Source organism: Cavia porcellus, unplaced genomic scaffold (assembly GCF_034190915.1).
Source record: "Cavia porcellus strain 051 isolate PalLab524CR breed Dunkin Hartley unplaced genomic scaffold, mCavPor4.1 scaffold_26, whole genome shotgun sequence".
NCBI lineage: Eukaryota > Metazoa > Chordata > Mammalia > Rodentia > Caviidae > Cavia > Cavia porcellus.
Window position 1 is genome coordinate 27,723,208 of NW_026947509.1, and position 19,833 is coordinate 27,743,040.

Consider the following 19,833-nt stretch of genomic DNA (forward strand, 5'->3'; position numbering starts at 1 on the left):
GTCCCACCTCAGACCCTGATATCCCTCCCACCTGTAGGTTCTCTGGAGTCACCAGGATGCCTGCTTCCTGGTCTCCACGGGGGTCCCCGGCCACTCACAGTGGCTGATGTTGTGATCCGTGTGGCAGACACACAGGTAGCTTCCACCGTATTCCATGCAGTAGCCCCCATCCGGGCACTGGGTGTTCATGTTGCAAGGTGTGGCTGTCACCTCTGCAGGAGAGGAGGAAGCCCTCCCTTGTTTTTTGCTCCTCTTCCTGGTGATCTTGTATTCTGGATGAGGCCCAGTGCTCCCACCAGGGTGACTCATGGGGTGCTCCTGGGGCCACCCACCCCGTAGGAGTTTGAACTATTCATACTCTGATTATGGGGATGCTCGAGGACAGCAAAGCAGGGCACTCTCCCCCAGCCTCGGGCACCTACCAAATTCACAGAGGAGCCCAAAGAAGCCTGGGGGGCACTGGCAGAGAGTAGTGTTGGAGCCCAGGCATCTGCCTCCGTTACGGCACTCACAGTCATTGTGGGTTCCTGCCGTGGAAAAGATGTTCTCCATGTGGGGGTAAAGGAAGAGGGGCCTTTTTCAACCCTGCTTGATCCCAGCCACTACCCCTGCCATAAAAGCAACAGCGCACACATAGCACTGAAGGCTTTCTCTGGTGGGTTTCCTGCATGTACAACCCACGGGAGGACCCTCCCTGGTTCTGCAGCCACACACGGGCCCTGGGTCTCCTGCCCCACCCTGGGACGCTGCCTGGCAGTCCCGACGCACTCTCTCTGCAGTCCAGGCCCATGAAGCCTTCAGGGCACTCGCACACGTGGCCCGGACCCGCATCCACACAGGTGCCTCCATTCTGGCAAGGCGCTGAGAAGCAAGCATCAGGCACTGGGTGGCTTCCTGCAAGGAAGGCAATGGTCACCAAGGGACATGGGGGTGGCAGGAGGGAGAACTCAAACCTGAGCGGGAGAAGGAGCTGCCCAGTTCCCACACCTGGTGTGTGTCCACCTGAGTTTTCATTGCTGAGCGGGGGTCAGGCCAGAGGTTCTCCCGGAAACAGACTTGTAGCCACTCCACCCCTGAAGCTCAGCTTCTAGGAAGGAGCCAACAATCCTAAACCCACCGAAATGGGGCCTCAGATATCCCTGCTGGCAAGGCACTCAAGGGGTTCCAGATACCTTTCTACTGATGGCTACTTTACTTCGCTGTGGTCAAAACACAGTCTCAGTTACTGAGCCTACTGATTGATGTGCTACTTGGGATTGAACCCAAGGCCTTCACATGAGCTCTAGCCCGTAATGGTTTGAGACAGGATCTAAGTTGTCCAGACTGAGCTCCAACTTGAGATTCTCCTGCCTCATTTCCCAGTGCTGCCTTGTTTCATGGTGTACAGTACAGTCCATCATTGTGATGAACACTTGAATGTTTAACACTCTTTAAATGTCTGTTAGGATGAGTTTATGTGTAAGCCTTATTTGTTTTCTGTTTGTGTTCTATGAATTACTGCAGTCTCCACCTTAAGTATAGGTGTACCTGTTCCTCCTTGCGGCCTGCCAACATTTTCCTCATGAACTGTAACGATGTGAGTAGGCATCAGGAGGCGTGAGCATACATCAGCGTCCTGAAGCAATGACCTCTTGACATATGAAAGGTCCCTCTTCCCTCCTGCCAGTGTTTCTTGCACTAGAGTCCTCATGTGATGATCTCATGTGTCTCCTAAAGGCTCCTGTCTGAAAGCCTGGTCCTTAACTGATGGTGTTGGAGGTGCTGGAAACTTAGGAGAGGGGCCCAGTGGGAGGAGTTAGTCATTGGGACTGCATGCTAAGGATACACAGGATGTGGCCCCTTCCTTGCTCTTTCTCTTTGCTTCCTGGCTTCCAGAAGGTGAGGAGCTTTCTTCCACCACATTTGGGCCCAAAGACCGCAGGGCCAAATGACCATGGACTGAGACCTCTGAAATTGTGAACCAAAATAAACCCTTCTTCCTTATAGCTGATCTCAAGCTTGTAGCTTCTTTTAAGCTGACCTCAGATATTCTGTCTCAGCAATGGAAGGTCAAGTAACAACATGTGGAATATAATCTTTGGAGATCGACTTCTTTCAAATAGTGCAATGTCCCTGAGATCCAGTCAATACAAAGCAATATGTAGTCTAATTTCAGATTCTCTCCTGCCCCATTGATCTATGAAGTAGACCCTTTGGCAATAACACATGGTCTCCATTGTTGGAGCATTATAGCAAATCTTAATACTCAGCAGAGCAATTTCTTAACATTGATTCTTTTTCAAAATTGTTTTGGCTTTTCAAAGTCCTTTTCCTTTATAAATTTTAGAATCAATTTGTCCATATCTTCACAGAAAGTCCTGCTGATATTTTGATTGGAACCACTTTAAATTCATTAATCAGCTTAGGAAGCACTGACATATTTAATATGTTGAGTCGTCTTTTCCACAAATATGGTAGGTCTGTCCATTTACATAGATGTCTGATTTCTTCATTAGTATTTTCTAGTTTTCAGCATGTAAATTCTGCACATTTTATTAAATTCATGTCTAGATCATTCACCTTTGGGAGCTGTTACAAATGATAGTGTCTTTAAAATCCTGGGTCAGATTCACATGCCCAGCTGGGTCAGTTTGAGAGCTCACAACTAACTTTCCAGAGCTGTTCTCCCAAGACCACCCCCTCTACATCTCCAGAAGCTCTCTGAGGCTCCCCTTTCTGATTTTCTTGGGCTTCAATCGCCTTACCTAGCTACTTGCTCCTTGTATTCATGGCTGTGCAAGCAGGAAGTGGTACAGAAAAACACAGGAGTTTGCCCTGCCCCCCCAAAACCATAGCACCTCCCCCTGCAGAGGAAGGTCCGTGCCCACTCCTCCCTGTCCGCTGCTCCAGCCTGGCTCGGACCTTCTCCTGGGCTCGTCTGTGCTGTGGGTCAGTTCTGGTTTCTGGTGGCTCTGAGTCCAGGCCGAGGGATACCAGAGCCAAAAAAAAAAAAAAAAAAAAAAGAAGATAAATCGACCACTAGCCTGGTGGTTCTTCAAGGTGCATCTTCCTCTCTCCATCTGCTTCTATTTACTTTCCTGAGCCTGCATCTTCTGTCCAGGCCTTGCAGCTGTATCCAGTGCTTCCTGTCTCACCACAACCTCTGTTGCTTTTGAGTGAGCTGCATCTTTGCATGTAGAGTGGATCTCTTTAGCCTCTGCCTTTCGACTGGTGTGCTTAACCTGTTTACATTTTAATGTAGCTACAATACAGCTGAACCTATTGTCTTGCTGTTCCTTTCGATTTGTCTTACTTTGTTGCTTTTGTCTTGTTTTATTGCCTCTGGATTAAATAGTTTTAGGATTCCATTTTACTTTGACAGTTGGCTTATTGGATATAAATTTTTATACCGCTTTATATGAGGACTTCACAATGTTATACTTTTATATCTTTCTATCTTTCATGCCAGAGGTTCATAAACTATGGCCCATGGACTGGATCTTGCCTGCCATCCATCACAAACAATAAAGTTTTATTGAGACTCTGCCACACCCTCCATCTGTGTACCATCTGCAGCTGGCTGCTTCATGCTGCAGTGGCAGAGCTGGGCAGCTGTGTGGTTTGCAAGGCCCAAAGTATTTCTCTGGCCCCTTACAGAAAAATATGTATTTTATTTCTAAATATGCTATCACTTTATTTTTAAGATTATTTTAAATTTATCTTTAAAGAGTTTTTTAAAGAAAAAGTTTCTTACCCATATTTGTGATTTCGAACACTTGGTTCATTGACTGGATCCATTTTGTAACATTTTTCTTCTGTCTAAAGAATTTTATCATTTTTTACAACACAATAATGTAGACAAATGCTCTTGATTTTGGGGAGAAAAACTCTTTTTCTCTAACTTCAGACAGCAGCTTTGCTGGGTGCTGGTGCACACTGGGTCTTTTTGTTTTCTCAGTGCTTTAAAAGATGTCGCTTCAGCATCTCCTGGTGTGCATGCTTCTAGTGAGCATTCTAGCTGTTTTAGAGGCTTGTGATGTGGTTTTTTCCTCTACTGCTCGCTCTTTCTCTCTTTCTTTTGTTTGTTTTTGTGGAACTGGGGACTGAACCCAGAGAATATGACTTATACTTACTACATTTAGACAGTTTTGCTCAGTTGCTCTGGCTTGACTTGAACTTGTAATCCTACTGCCTCAGTCTCCTGAGGTGATGGGATAATAGGTGTGTGCCATGACCAGCTTGAGGTTTTGTTTTTGTTTCTGGAGAGTTTTCGTATGCTGCCCTGGCTGCTCTGGAACTTCTCCTGCCTCAGCCTTCGGAGTAGCCCTGTACCTGGCTTGTTCTGGTGTTGTTATTCACTTCCACTTGCATAGTTCTATGCAAAAATCTTTTGAAAGCACTCATCTGTTTTTTTTTTTTTTTTTTTTTTTTTGGTACTGGGGATCAAACTCAAGACCTCGAGCTTGCCAGGCAGGTGCTTATGCCACTGAGCTAAATCCCCAGCCCTCACTTATCTGTTTTTGACCAGTATTTGGTGAAATACATTGGCCTTGAAACAACTCCTGGGAGAAGGGCACTGTGACAACCCAGCAGGATGGGCCTCACCCTCTGCACAGCTCCCTCTCACTGATTGACCTGGAAGGGCAGGGCACACAGGTGCCAGGCCTGTGGCTTGGAAACATCCTCCTGGGTTTGGTTTAAGGCTAGCAGTGAATTTCAGGGGTTGGCCTCCAGCCTTGAGGCAGCTCCGCTCAGGTGGCTGCAGAGCTGCAGATACGGTCTGGCCCTTGGGCTTGATGGCAGCCAAACACTACAGGGGTTTTACTGGGCTTGGCACACTGTGCTTTCTAATCTCTAGCTGGCTTTTCACTGATCAAGAAGTCCTAACCAGCATCTAAAACATGGCAAAGCAGGGCAGGACAGAGATGGGCTTTGCACACACAGTGAAAGGCAGCTTTCTTTCTGACCCCCACACTCTTTCCCATGCACAGGGGTAGGGAGGCCCTAAAAGTCTACAGCCACAGGGCTGAAGAGGGCCTAGGGCATTCTGTCCCCTCTCCCTGCAGGTCACAGATGGAAACTCAGGTCCAGACAGGGAGAGCCTGGTCTGGCGCCACACATGGCAGGGTGGGAAGCTGGGAGGGGCTGGGATGCAGGCCAGGCAGAGTCCCAGCAGAGCACTGGAGAGGAAGGGAGTGAGGCTATAGGGGGGCCGCATGCTGACATGGTGACATGTGACAGAGCTGTGTGGTGCTACCTGTCTCACAGCGGGGTCCAGTGAAGGGCTCCACACACACACAGCTGTAATTCCCCACCAGGTCCACACAGGCCCCTCCGTTGAGGCATGGGTCAGAGCTGCACTCGTCCACGTCTGTGGGCAGCAGAGGCAGGGCTGGGTGTGAGTGGGGCTCGGACCCCAATCTCCCACAACCCCACGCCGGTTGCTAGGCAGCCACTCACTTGTCTCGCAGGAGGCCCCTGTGTATCCGGCTTGGCACACACACACTGCAGAGCCACGTTCATCCTGGCACTGGCCGCCGTTCTGACACTCTGTGTTATCACACAGGGACTGGGCTGCAAGTGAGGAGTGGTGGACAGAGCGCTGGACACTTGGCCATACTGTTCAATGGCAGAAGCCTTGGGTACACCCGACGCAACCTCCCCTTCCCCGCCGCCGCCGGGCATAGCTGGCTCCCTACACAGGTGAGACTGGCTGTCTTTAGATTGGCAGACTGGGAAGGGCCTGGCAAGGCAGTGGCCATCCAAAGCTCCATCTGAATTGGGTCTAATTCCACCTGGTAGTGGAGGGAAAGGTTTGGGGAGGCTGAAGCCCAGAGCTTGCCTGTCGGGTGGACCTGAGTTGGGGAATTGATCTAGGCCCTTGCTCCAGGCAGGGGAGCTTCTGTAAGGCAGAGCAACCCTAGCAACATGCAGGTCCTGCCCACTCCATGGCCATCTTCGGGGTCCCTCCCACAAGCTGTGTCCACCCTGGCAGGCACAGCACGAAGCACCACTGAGAGGCAGGGCAAGGACCCGAGGGCCCTTGGCATCTCTGTCACACTGTGGGAGCTTCATCTTCACAGGCTCAAGGAGGGGGTCCGATGGCCAGCAGGGCCAGGCCTCTGCCTAGAGAACTCTCTTAGGAATAGGATTCGCCCTCTGTCCCTTCTTGCACTGGCTGACTGAGGGTTACCAAGGCAACTAACACTGTGACTTTCAAACACCACAAATAAGCCCATCCTGCTCGATGCACATTCTGTTCCCCGTCCACCCTGAAACCACATTCCCATTCTACTGTGTCTGCAGACACTCATCTTATTGCTTCTCTGCGTGTTACACAGACCTTTACTGTCATCCAGCTGTAGTTCTTTCCAATAAAAATATATTAAAGACTTGGATTCCTGTGGTCCTGAGCCTCCAGCAGGTTTTCTAGACTGGGACACTGACACGGCTGTTTGAATGCCCTTAATCGACAGTCTATCCCTGTACACATCTGCAGTGCAATGATTGCTCCGTGCTGGTCAGAGTGCTTGCAGATGCATGTCTGGCTGAATTGGGGGAGAGGCAGTCACAGGGACACTGAGAGGCTCCCTTGGTCCAGTCCCTGATCAGTGCCATTTGGCAAGGCCATGGGACGGGGTGGAGCCACCTTTCTTCACCAGGTGGGTAAGGTGAGGGTGGGGGCCCGAAGGGTGAGTAAATGGACACAGTCTCACAACAGCTGCTTCGAGAAGCTGGGTTCTGAAGGTTCAGGACGAGCAGTAGTTCAGAAGTGCAGCAGGGCTGGGGTTGGGGAGGGGGTGAGGCATGGGACCAGATGCCCTGTCCCTGGAGCAGTTGGGCAGAAAGTGGCAGAAGTGTGTCCAGACACGGTGGTGCCTGTCCACTTGCAGCTGCCCCTCTGATCTCAGGAGCCAGCTGCCACCTTCCCATCGAACCATCCCAGGCGCCTCTTGCCTGACCCACGGAGCTCTCTGGGCTTCCCCATCTGTGTCTACAGTTGCAGTGCCATGGGGTTGTCAGAGTCCTCTTACCTGACTCACAGGTGGGGCCCCGGAAGCCGGCTGGGCACTGGCAGCTGAAGCTGTTGACACTGTGAGTGCAGGTACCACCATTCTGACACGGATGAGAGGCGCATTCATTCACGTCTGAAACATGGGCAGCCCAGGGCCTCAGTGGAGGACATGGGGACAGTTGGGTGCCCAGGGTACCGGGATTTGTCCTTCTGCTTGCTGCCTCAGGGGTAGATGCACATCATGGGGCCTGGCATTCTTCAACCAGGGCCACGAGGCCACCATCTACACCCGTAGTTCCTCCTGAGCCTGGTATGGCCAGGGTTTCCCTCTGTGGGTTCCCTATCCCTGCCGAGGCCAGCAACTCACCCAGTTGGCACCTCCGCCCTGTGAAGCCCGCAAGGCAGGAGCAGGTGTAGGAGGGGTTGCCAGTGACACAGTCGTCAATGCACTTGCCGCCGTTGAGGCACGGGCGCAGGGCCAGGCACACGGAGGCTGTGGGCACAGGAAGGAGCCCGAGCCTCATGTGCCACCTCCAGGACAGGGGCAGCACAGCCACTGCTGCAGCTGCATCTCTTTCCCCTCCCTGGCCCAAGGGACCAACTTGTGGCTCCCCTTGGGGGTGGCCATGGTCATGGTGTCACAACTAGATCTGCTTGGGGGAAGAGCTTAGGGTGGCTGGAGGATGCTGCCCACCTAGGGTGGGTCCCAAGCTCAGACTCGTGGAGCAGACACCTCAGAATCACATCCCAGCTCCTGCTTTTCCTGCCCAGTCTTCCCAGCTCAGCCATGGACACTTCTAGAAGCTTAGCCTGCTCGGCCACTCTACCCCCTTTGGTATGGGAAATGGGAGGCCGACACTCAGCTATTGAAGCTGGGATTTCTCATGGCAGGGCTGCCATCAGGGAGGCCTCCTGGGGTCCCTGCATCCTGCAGGACAGGCATCCCAAGGCTGTCCAAGGGGCAGCTCGGAAGCGCCACTGGGCTGTGTCCCAAGCACTTGGAAGGCTGGTCCTAGGAGTGCCCCGGGATACTCCTGAGGTCAGGTTGCAGTGTCCCCTGGACAGCTTCCACCCTGCCACCTTCCTGTTCCCTCAGCTGTGTTGCACTTGCTCCCTGGCCGGTGGCTGGGCCTCTGCACGAGCCCAGTGTTCTCAGGGCCCCAACTGCAGGCAGGCGCCTTACTCTCCTTCCAGGTGAGGCCCTGGTTGTGTAACTTCAGAAGTCCCTCCCCACGTGGGTGGGTGTTCAACTGGGCCTCCTCTGTTCACCCTTGAGACCTAGGCATTGGGATCAAGCCCTCCTCTTTGAGATGGGGTCCCTAGGTTCATAGCTTGCAGCTCATTTGGGGAACATAGTCTGCTCATGCCACACTCTGCCCCTCAATCATGTACCCCAAGACTCCAGCCACTGTGGGGGGGGGCTCTGATCCCCCAACCCTTGCAGAGTAGCCCTGGCTGCCATCACTCACCACAGGAGGCCAAGCAGATGCCTGGCTGCAGGGGACTATGGCTCTGCGTTCTCAGGTGCCCAGCACGGCACTCCCTGCCCTTTGAGCCCTGATCCCTAAACTCAGACTCAGGCTTAGGGTGACTCATGCCCAGTGCATGGGCAGCTTGGGACTCCCCAGCCCTCCCTCTGTGGTGGCAGGCACAGGCTTCAGCACTGCAGCAAGTCTCCCTCCTCCACAGCCCCCAGTGCTGTTTGCCTGTGGCCCAGACTAGGTCAGGCTGGCAATTGGCAGCCCTCTCAAGAGGCCAGGTGGCCCCTGGACACCCCAAGATGGCCTGGCTCAGCACTGGGGTCCCATTTCACCACCTGCTCACTGCTGGGAGACCCAGAGGTCAACCTGGAGATGAGCAGAGGGGGAGCTGCTCCACCCTCCCTGGAGCACCCAGAGCTCCACACAGAAAAGTTTCCTGGCCCACGGTGTCCCCTGAGCCCCAGAAGAGGTTTGTGGGTCTCTCTGAGGGGACAGATCAGGGGCCAGCATGACTCCCCAGGTTCGGCCTGGCTTCCACCCTCCTCCCGCCCTATCTCGCCCTCCACGCGGAGCCTCATACCCATCCTCTTACTTGTATGGCCGCAGCCCCCCACGCGCACCTGGGCATCATCGATTCTGAACGCCCAGCGCCCGGGCACGCCCACATTGGTGGTGGCCTCCACCTCGGCCATGTCTGCTGTGCGTGAGCCTGGGATGTTGAAGTAGCGTCGCCCATCACCCGCATTGAAGCCTGCCTGGGATGGGGAAGGAAGTGTGGGGGTCTCCTCACTGTCCTGAGAATCTTGGGTCCCCAGATGGGTCAAGGATGATACAGGAGATGGCCTTGTCAGTGGGGCCCTACATATTTGGGGTACCCCAGCCAGGACCTAACCAGGTCTGGGCCTCCCTCAGGCCCAGAGGTAGGAGCAGCCCGGGGAAAGTGGCAGGGCAAGAGGAAGCGAGAGCTTCCAGCAGTCTGCAGCTGTCATCAGCCTGGGGCCTGGGCAGGGGATCAGGTCAGCAGAGAGCTGCTGTTAGGCCTGCTCCAGGGCATGGAAAACCTGAGAGCATCTCATCCTGTCCTCCACATAGGGCTGGGCCCTGCCTGTGTTGTCCCCCCAGCTCATGATGGGCTGGCAGAACTCCAGCAGCCTACCTGGGCTGCGATGCCCCCCAGGCCAGTGGCATCACCCCCGCTGCTGGCATGCGTGCCCGTGGTCCAGGTGATGGACTCATAGTTGAAGATGGTGAAGGAGACCTTGCCATCAGTGATAAGAATGATCTGGAAGGTGTTGACCTGCCAGGGAGAAAGGGCTGGTGAGGCTACCCTGCATGCCTGGCACCCGCATCTGTCTCCCCCCAGACAGTCAGCCAGGTAGGACCTTGATGGCCTACTGGATCCCACCCTACTCCCCTCCCAGGCTGGGCCTGGGACAGCTGAGTGAAGCACACTGGGTAAGAGGTAAGGACAAGATGGGGGCACAGTCCCTACCCCCAAGGGACTCAGGTTCCCACCAGGGACAGAGGCACACAGAGGGTTAACACACTACCAAATCTGGTAAATCTCTTGTGTGCAGTGAGCAAAAACACTAAAAGAAAAAAGAAAAAGATGAAAAGGAACCAAGGAAAAGTAAGTTTTAATAGGCTTAGCCAGGCATGGTGGAATATTCCTGTAATCCTAGCACTTGGGAGGCTGAGGCAGGAGGATCGCTGTGAGGCTAAGGCCAGTCTGGGCTACACAGAGTCTGTCTCAAAAAACCTAAATAAAAAGTTATGATTTCTGTGGAATTCTAGAGGTCCTAGAAGAAAATAGAAGCCAATATGTACAAGTAGGCGGGCAGGCTAACTTTCCATTTTACTGTCTGTATGGTTGGTAAGGAATGAAGAGGACAGCTGAGCTGGGTACCAGAAGGAGGTCAGAGCGGGAACCTTCTGGACAGGGCTTCTGCTCCCTGAGTACATGGCCACATAGCGCAGGCCACCTCTGGGGACCCTGTCAGAACACCACCATGTATAAAGGCACTCTGGTCATGCAGTGCCCCCTCTGCACTGTGCAGCTTGTCTACACAGGGGCCTGGATGAGACAGCCCCGGACGCCATCTGGCACTAGGCTCCTGAGCAGGTACTGGAGAGCAGGGGCCTCACAGTAGGCAGGCAAGCAAGGTGCTCTGCTGCAGGAAGCCAAAGCTGAGCGCTGAAGCTCTGCCCACCATGCAGAGCTTGGTGTGATTGGTAGTAAGGACTGAGGTTGGGCCCAGGGCTGAGGAGCTGCGGAGTCCCAGTTGTAAGGGGTCTGGGTCAGTTCATGAAGAGCACCCATCTATTTCTGTCTGTGTACTTGCTCCTGTATGCACTGCCTGGCGAGTCCAGGCCTGGGCACAGATGTGCCACCCATTACATGGCTGTGTCTACCCCCTTACCAGTGAGTGTCCTGAGGCTGGCCTCTGCCTATTTGCTCTGACCGGCGTTGTCCCCAGTGCTCAGAACACTTCCTGGCACAGAGGGGCCTTAGGAGGTGTCCACTGAGTGAGCAGAGCCCCCAAATGGGTGCCTGAATCCTGTCCTGCACCTTGGGAGCTGGTTCCAGCTTTGGTGGGTGCAACCCAGCATCAGGTACAGGCCTGGCATCGAGTCAGCCCTGTGCCCCTAAGTTAGGCAGCCTCTGGCTTCTGAGCCAGTGCACCTGCTGCCTGGCATTAGCTGAGAGAAGGCATTGGAAGCAGTGGAAGCCTTGCAGCACCACGCCACCCTGGGCCTCTGATGTCCTTCTCCCCAGGGGGTACATGGGGTTCTGCCAAGGCCTGGGGAGTATGAGGCCCCACCCGCTTGCCAGCTCCATGGCCTCAGCCAAGTGACGGAGGTGGGGCCAAGGCTGTCTGCCCCTGGGGACGGAAGCTGAGGGTCCTAGCCAAGATGCACACCACACTCACAGGGGAGGAGGAGCTGCCTCCAAAGAAGGTCACTCGGTACCACGTGGCGATGAAAACCCAAGTGGCCGAGAAGTTCGCAAGCTCGGGGAAGTATTGCCTGATGTCTGCGGTGGCTCTGTGCAGCGTGGCCGCATCGGTAGCTTCTCGGTAGTACACGTCACCTGCGCGGCGGTTGTCCACATCTGCCCAGAAGGCCGCCACCACGCAGCGGTCCTGGGCGATGGGGAAGGCGACGGGTGTGAACTGAGAGACCTCCTTCAGGAAGGAGACGATTCCGTTATTATTCACCTGCGGGTGGGAAGCCAAGGGTGGGGCTGGGCAACAGGCGGCTCTGCCAGGCCCAGCTCTGCCACCTAGGGATGAGTTTCCCGGAGCACAGCCAGGCCTGCTTTTCCTGCATGTGATGCCAGCTGCCACAGGCTGAACCACTGTGTCAGCCCCCAGGTGGTGTTAGACAGTGATTAGCTCTTGAGGGTGGAACCGAGAAGCAGGCCTTCCTGGTCATGGAATCTGACAGGCCCTTGCTCTTGGCTTCCCGTCTCCAGAACTGTGAGAAACAAACCCCTGTTGTTCATAAGCTGCCCAGTATGAAGCACTTTGTTTTAGGATCTCAGGTGACTGAGACAGCTACCCTGAACTCACTGGGGTACTGGGCCAGAGGCCCAGACTACAGGTTATGAGGATCTGCTGCCGGGGAGGGGGGATGGGAACCGGGCCTTTGGCAAAGGTGCCAGGCCTCCCTTGGGTGACACTATGCTGTGTCATTCAGTTCCTAAGGCCACCAACAGAGAACAGGACACAGGGGTGCCTCGGGTCCCACAGACTGCTTTCTGTTTGGTGAGGACCATCTTTTCCCAGATGGCATGGACACCCACAGGAAGAGTGAAGGGGAACCCTCATTACGCGATGGATAAAGCGGACTTGCAGGAGACCAGAGCCCCAAATGCTCGGCAGGGGCTTCTTGGACATCACACCACAGTCACTGGCAACAAAAGAAAATATCACAAGACTCTAACAACAAATTAAAAAGTCAGCCCACAGAAATGGGAGGAAACATCTGATATACATCTGATAAGGGATTCATACTCAGCCCATAGAGAAATCTTAAAATTTAACAACAAAAGACAAGCAAGCCAATTCAAAAGTGTTAGTAACCCCCGGATGAGATCTCACCATCCTCCCCAGTAGGAAGCGCAAAACCAAAGCTCCAGTGAGACTTGCATCCTGAGAAGGCTGTGAGAAACAGCCTCAGCGCAGTCACAGTGTGTCACCTCTGCTAGCTGGGGAGAGGAGAGACGAGGAGCCCTGTGCAATGTTGGGAGCAGGGTGTGAAATGGTGCAGACACGTGGGAAGACAGTGGCTCCTCAGCAAGGTGCAGACAGAATCCCTGCATGAGAGAACTGTGTTGTCAGCCACGCTCACAGCTTCTCTGTTCACAGCCGCTAAAGGCTGAACACGACTGCACAGCCCAGTGAAGAACAAAGGTGGGAACAGAAGGCAGTCTCTGCACTGGGTGGGATGCTGCTGGCTTGATGATCCTGATAATGATCGTGATTGCATAGAGGAACCTCAGACATCATGAGTGTCGCATGCCAGTGGCAGAAGGACAAGCTCTGCACAACGCCGCTTACACAAGGTCCCTAGATGTCAAAGTCACAAAGGCAGGGAGGAGAGTCATGGTTTACAGTGGGGGTGGTGGTGGTGGAGGGAAGGGCCAGCAGGGAGTGGTCACTGAACGGTACAGAGTTTCGGTCTTGAAGAGGAGGCATTTTGTCCTGTGGGGTGTGGGGAGGGTGCACAACGTGTAAGTTCGGTACTGCTGCCTCACACTCTGGAAACAAGAGAAGATGGCAAATGTGGGGGCAGGCAGGGTGAAAAACATTAGGAATGGTAATTATAAATTAAGACATTTCAGAGACTCAAACAAATAGGGTAAATCAAATCTCAGAAATTAAGGCAAAAGAATAGGCTTAAGAACAGACTTAATGGAATTATAGAGAAATGAGTGAGCTGAAACTAAAGGGCAGATCAGAAGGAACCACTCAGAATGCAGGATGAAGGCAAAAGGATGGGGATGCAAGAGGAAAACCATAAAAGGCACCACATCACGGGCACTGCTGGGGACACCAGAGGTGGGGGTTGCAGCAAGAATGGTGCTGAGAGCTCCAGAGCTACAAGTGACATCTTGGCCACACACTCAGCAGTCCCAAGGACACACCAGCCAGACAAAGGGTGACATACAGCAAATCTGGAGATGCAGAGAGCCAAGGCCAAGGAGATGACTGCAGAGGACAAAGCAGAGCGGTTGCCATCAAGGGACTGGAGAGTGGGGAGCATACCCCCAGAGTGCTGCAGAGAGCAGAGCCCACAGTCAGCCTCGCACCCAGCGGGGCATCCTCTACTACTGAAGCCAAGGTGCAAGTAATTCCAACGAGTTAATGATAATAAACAGATATGTAACAGATAAGTGATGGGCCCACACATAAAGAAGCTCTGGTGGATCACCTTCAAGTTGCAGGGAAATGTAAGGCCAGACTTGCAGGAAGAATGTCAAAGAAGTCCTGAGCATCCATTTAAGTGGACAGTGACCATTTAAAGAAGTGATCCATGATGCCTGATGGAACTGAAAATCTACAGAGTTACAATTCAGCACAATAGTAGCAGATAAACAGAGAGGATGCCCCATGGTAAAGCATCGCAGGCCACTGCATCCTCCGGGGAAATGTTAAGGATAACAGAACGATGACCATTAACGAGTTAGTGATGCCTGCAGCACTGTCCAGGGCATCACTGAGGGAACAGAAGTCACATGTAGGGGGATAAGATGAGATGCTTAAAACCTGAAGCATGGTGAGAGTAGAGAAGAAAATGTAAGACAGAATGAACGGTGAAGAGAAGATGGTAAACTGAAATACAACTATAATAGTCATGTATTCAGTGAAAATGAATTAAATGTTCCATTTTAAAGATAACCTGTGTGTTAGTCAAAAGATAGCTGGTATAGTGGCACTGCCATCAGATAAAACAGAGACCTTAAGGAAAAACATATTGTTCAAGGGAAGCAAGCATTACCCTGATACCAAAATGAACACAGACACAAAAGTTCTCAATAAGATACTGGCAAACAATGCAGCAAATCATCAAAAAGATTATATACAATGACTAAGTAGGATTCACCCCAGGGATGCAGAGATGGCTCAACATATGCAAATCAATAAACATAATTCATCATATTAACAGAGCTAAAGACACAAACCATATGAGCATCTCAATAGGCACAGAAAAAGCATTTGACAAAGTCCAACACCCATTCATGATAAAAAGAAACCTTACAGAAAATTGGAATACACAGTTTTTATCTCAATCTGATAAAAACCATCTATGACAAACCAAGAACCAGCATCACACTAAATGATCAAAAACCAAAAGCTTTCACTCTAAAACCAGAAAAGAGGCAAGGATGTCAACTATCACCACTCCTATTCAATATAGTTCTGGATACATTAGCCAGAGAAGTTAGCCAAAAGAAAGAAATAAAAGCAATAAAGATAGGAAAGGAAGAAGTTAAATTATCATTGTTTGCTGATGATATGATACTCTACATAGAAGTCCCCCAAAAACTCCATCAAAAGACTTCTAGATTTAATAACCAAATTCAGTAGAGTATCTGGATGCAAAGTCAACACTCAAAAATCAGTGGTCTTCCTGTGCACAAATAACAAAATCACTGACAGAAAAATTAGGGAAACTACACCTTTCACAATAGCACCCCCCAAACTTGAAATACTTAGGAATCAATCTAACGAAGGAAGTACATTGAAAACTACAGTCCTCTAAAAGGAGATCCAGGAGATCTGCACATGGAAAGATATCCCTTGCTCTTGAGTAAGAAGAACCAATAGGGAAAATGGCTCTAATCCCAAAACTGTTAATTTAATGCAATCTTGATCAAAATACTAATAGCATACATCACAGAATTAGAGAAAACAACTCTTAAATTTATTTGGAATCAGAAGAGACCTGTAATAGCAAAAATTCTGGGCAACAAGGCAAAGCATGGGGCATCATAATCCTTGACTTGAAATTATACTACAAAACTACAGTGATTAAAAAAAAAAGCATGGTACTGGCAAAACAAACAGATGAACCAACACAGACCAGAGGATCAATGGAACAGATTGGAAGATGTGGAAACAACTCCAGGCATACTCAACCACCTTATCTTTGACAAAGGATGCCTTCACTGGAAGAAAGACAGCCTTGTAATAAATGGTGCTAGAAAAATTGGTTTTCCACATGCCAAAGATTATCTTTTAGTACGCACTAAGCTAAAATCATAATGGAACAAAGATATAAATACTAAAACAGAAACACTAAATCCGCTGAAAGAGAGAATAGGTAGAACTCTTGAAGACATAGGTGCAGGCAAAGACTTTAGGAACAAAACCCTGATTGCACAGGAAATATCCCAAAGAATCAACAATGGGATCTCATCTTATTTAAAGGGTTTTGTGCAGCAAGAGAAACCACCAACGGAGTGGTGAACATGGGAAAACAAATTTGGCAGCTGTTCCTCAAAGGACTAATACTTAGACTATATAAAGAACTAAAAAAAAAAAAAAAACACTAGATCTCCCAAATTTAAAGACCCGATACGAAAATGGACATCTGAAATGAATAGACACCTTTCAGATAAAGAATTAGAAAATATTCAACATCACTGGTCATTCAAGAGATGCAAATTAAAACCATGTTGAGATTCTACCTCATCCTAGAAAGAATGGCTATTACTAAGAAACCAACCACTTATCATACTGGTAGGGCTGTGGGGGGAAAAGAAAACCTCCACTGTTGGTGGTAGTGTAAGACTGGTGCAACCGCTGTGGAAATCAGTGTGATGATTCCTCAAAAAACTAAAACTAGAGGATCCATGTTACCCAGCTATTACTCTTCTTGGTATCTCCCCAAAAGAAAAGCATCATAACATAGCAATATATGTAGTGCAGTTTATGAATGGATAAAGAAGAAGTAGGTTTTAAAAATACAATGGAGTACTACTCTGCCATAAATAAGGATAAACTTGAGACATTTCTAAGTAAAAAGACACACTGTGAGACTGTATTTTTTTTTTTGGTACCAGGAATCAAACTTATGACCTCATGCTTTCCAGGCAGGTGCTGTGTCCCTGAGCTATATCCTAAGCGAGGCTACACTCTTTTTTTTTTTTTAATTGGTACCAGGGATCAAACTCATGACTGCGTGCTTGCAAGACAGGCACTTATGCCGCTGAGCTAAATCCCAAGCCCCGAGGCTACACTCTTAAGTGAAATAAATTTGACACACGTTCAAATATTATATGGTTTTTGTGGTGAGAGAAAATTGGAAGGGTAAAGAATAAAATATACAATAGACACTGTGAAATAGGAAGGAAATATTCAGATGGGAAGAGAACTAAGGAGTGGGTAGCGGATAGGAAAGAAGGGACAAGAAAAAAGAGAATAGAAGGAAAAAATGGAAACAAAGCCTTTATCAATAAGGAGGGGGAAGAGAGGTTGAAGGGAGGGGAATGGGAAAAAACCAGAAGAATCAAGATATATCATGTACAGGTAGAACTTCCCTATGATGAATGCTATTGTGATATATACCTGAAGCATACCAATAAAAGAGAAAACCTAATTTTTATATGATCATTATTTATAATCATTAATTTTATATAATTAATATATAATTTTATATAATCGCATTATATAATTTTTATAGAATCATTCAAGAAGTTGCATAAATTCTCAAAACTTTTCCACCAAGAAAGCTCGAGTCACACGACAGTGCTGTGAGTCCTACTTAATGTTTGAGAAAGAATCCAGGGTTCACAAACTTCCAGATGGAATGGTTCACGCTCAAGCCTTACCAGCCCTGAGATGGCAATGCCCACCTCACTCCTGTCCAGCTGCCAGCACCACACAGGAGTCGTTGCCAGCTGCACCCTGTGGCCTGAATGCAGGATGAATCATTCCCACGACCAGGCAGGGCTGTGGCAGGAACACAAGCTACGTGTTACATTGGAAAACCAGCTCCTCTGTCGTGAATTCCGCTTGTGAACTTAAATTGCTCATTTAATGGCCTGAGGGAGATCAGGGAATCATTTCAGTGCACACAGAGGGCGTTTAATACAGCACCCGTAGGTGACAGAGGTCTGAGTACTGGGGATGGAAGGAACAGTCTTAATCTGATGAGGTGGAAGGTCTCCTCCCCCAGGCATGAGCCAAAAATCAAAGGATGGGAAGGAAGGAGCACAGCCGTCCAGAGTTGCACACGTGTAGATGGGGACGCAGAAACGCAGGAGAATCTGCGGATGGATACTGAGTCAGAACCAAGCAAGGCTTTCGTTTGGTTATTAGACATAAAATGAAGAAATGCAGAAAGTCTACTGTAATGCTACCACACACAGGCAACACACAGAAAGTAAGATCAAAGAAAGGACACTATTTACATAGCATAAAAGTCAAGCGCACGAGAGTCTAACAAAAGAGGTGTGAGACTCTACAGTCAGTTTCCAGACTTCACTGGAAATGCTGAAGGTCACCTAAATGCACTGCCTCCTCGGACAGTGTGATGGTGGCTTAGTGGGAGGCTAGGAGAGGTCACAGAGCAGGGTCTATCTTGCAGGGGGCAGCACAGGGCCGATAGGGTGGGCTGCTGGAGACCCTGGGGTCTGCCCGACACTTGCTTGCTCCCTGTACATTTAGTGCAGAACCCTCATCTGCATGTCTTAGGGAAGAAGCCACGGCCATGTTTGGCAGGGCCCCTGCCATGAGGTCCCTGGGGAAATGCAGCCACCTTCAGGGCAGGGCTCCCTGCGCCAACACCCCTGCATCCCCACGCCCTGCCTTAATGCCCCACCCCGCCCCCTGCTTTCCTGTCTGCCTGCTCACCCTGGGTGGTGTGTACCAAGCCTCTGGCCCACATGGATCCAGTCCTCTTCTCTGCCCCACCTGACTGCTGCTGCCCTCTCCCTGGCAGGGGCCGGCTGGGCCAGGAGCCTAGGGGTCTGGGAAGGGGGCAGAACAAGCCAGCCTTGTTTCCTTGCCAGGAATGCCCAGTGCTGGGACCGCAGCAGAATGGGCAGTGAGGCCCAGGTACCCAGCTGGAGGTTCCCCACCTGGGCAAGAGCCTCCCAACGTCTCCAGATGAGACAGCAGGGCAGCAGGGCTGGGTCCTTGGAGCAGCGCCCCCACCCAGCCCTGACATGTCACTGTCCCAGGAACAGCAGCTCACTGATTTGTATTTGCTCCCAGAACCCTGTAAAACACACAACACAATCCAGACCCCAAAAATCAGGGGACACCGTGAGACCACGTCCCCTGTTGGATGTGGAGAGGTGGCATGCAATGTGCCAGGCATTGTGAGAGGAGTTGTGTGTTTAACACCCAGCCCTGACCCCCAGAGGCACCTCACAAACCCGATCAGCACCTGGGTATTCATTGGGGACCAGGACCCGCACCAGTGCCATGGGACACTCACAGAAACACAAGCCGCCAAGGAACCCCCACCCACTGCTTCAGGGAGGAAGGATTGTGTTCCTCAGGGACCTGCAGGCTGGGGGTGCTGCGTTCAGCAATGCTCTCCCTGTGGCCAACTCCCTGTCTCCTCCATATGGCTAAGCACCTGTGCTGAGAACAAGGCTGCTGCCTGGATGACACAGCCAGAGTGGGCTCTTCAAGCAGCTGCCTAGAGTCCGTGCAGTGGATAGGGCCTGTGAGTCCCTGGGCAGCCCTCCCTTTGCAGGCTGTGGTTGGCCAGCTGGCCTCTTGGGCCTCGCAGGGCGGAGTGTCCTCTCTTCTCTGAGCAGGCAGGGGTGGGGGTGGGGGGCGTTCAGCTGCCCTGCTCCTTCGGGAGGCCCCAGGCCACAGGCAACAGGAAGCTGCAGTGGCTTTGTGAGCACCAAGGCTGCCGGTGGGGGAGGCGCTGGTGGCATTTCCGAGGTGGATGTGGCCAGGCAAGTGCGGAACATCCCAGCAAGCTCCAGAGGCAGGTGTGTATGGGCCCTGGAGCCCACACCTGGCCAGCTGGCCAGTGAGGGCTTTTAGGGGGTAGATGGAGGGGGACAGGTTCCATGCATGGCCTTGGAGGGATGAGGAGCCACGGAGCAGCGCCCAGCCCTGCAAATGTGGATCAGATGGGCGTCGCCTCAGTTCCTGGCTTTGATTCTTCTGCCAAAAATCAAACAATAAAGCCCCTGAGGCATTTTATAAGCTTGTTTTGAAAAATGTACATATGCCTTTTATTTCCTGGCAGCTTTCAGGGTATTAGGATTCCTCCCATGGGCGTGGTGGGGGCTGGCGTCCTGGACAGCAGGTGGGCAGGATCATGCCCCCCCCCCCCCCCGTTCACATCTAGCTCTGAAATAGAGGTCAGGTCTGGCTGAGA

General features: G+C 51.3%; 1 protein-coding gene across 1 annotated transcript in view; it reads right to left on the reverse strand.

Moving 5' to 3' along the window:
• The window catches only part of Sned1 (sushi, nidogen and EGF like domains 1), a 52,467-nt gene that overhangs the window by 23,871 nt on the left and 8,763 nt on the right, over positions 1–19,833 (reverse strand). The window contains 10 exon segments of the mRNA XM_063236966.1: positions 99–212; positions 423–527; positions 769–894; positions 5,237–5,350; positions 5,440–5,553; positions 7,014–7,127; positions 7,362–7,487; positions 9,068–9,230; positions 9,632–9,772; positions 11,406–11,693. Of these exon segments, the coding sequence (XP_063093036.1) occupies positions 99–212; positions 423–527; positions 769–894; positions 5,237–5,350; positions 5,440–5,553; positions 7,014–7,127; positions 7,362–7,487; positions 9,068–9,230; positions 9,632–9,772; positions 11,406–11,693 (1,405 nt within the window).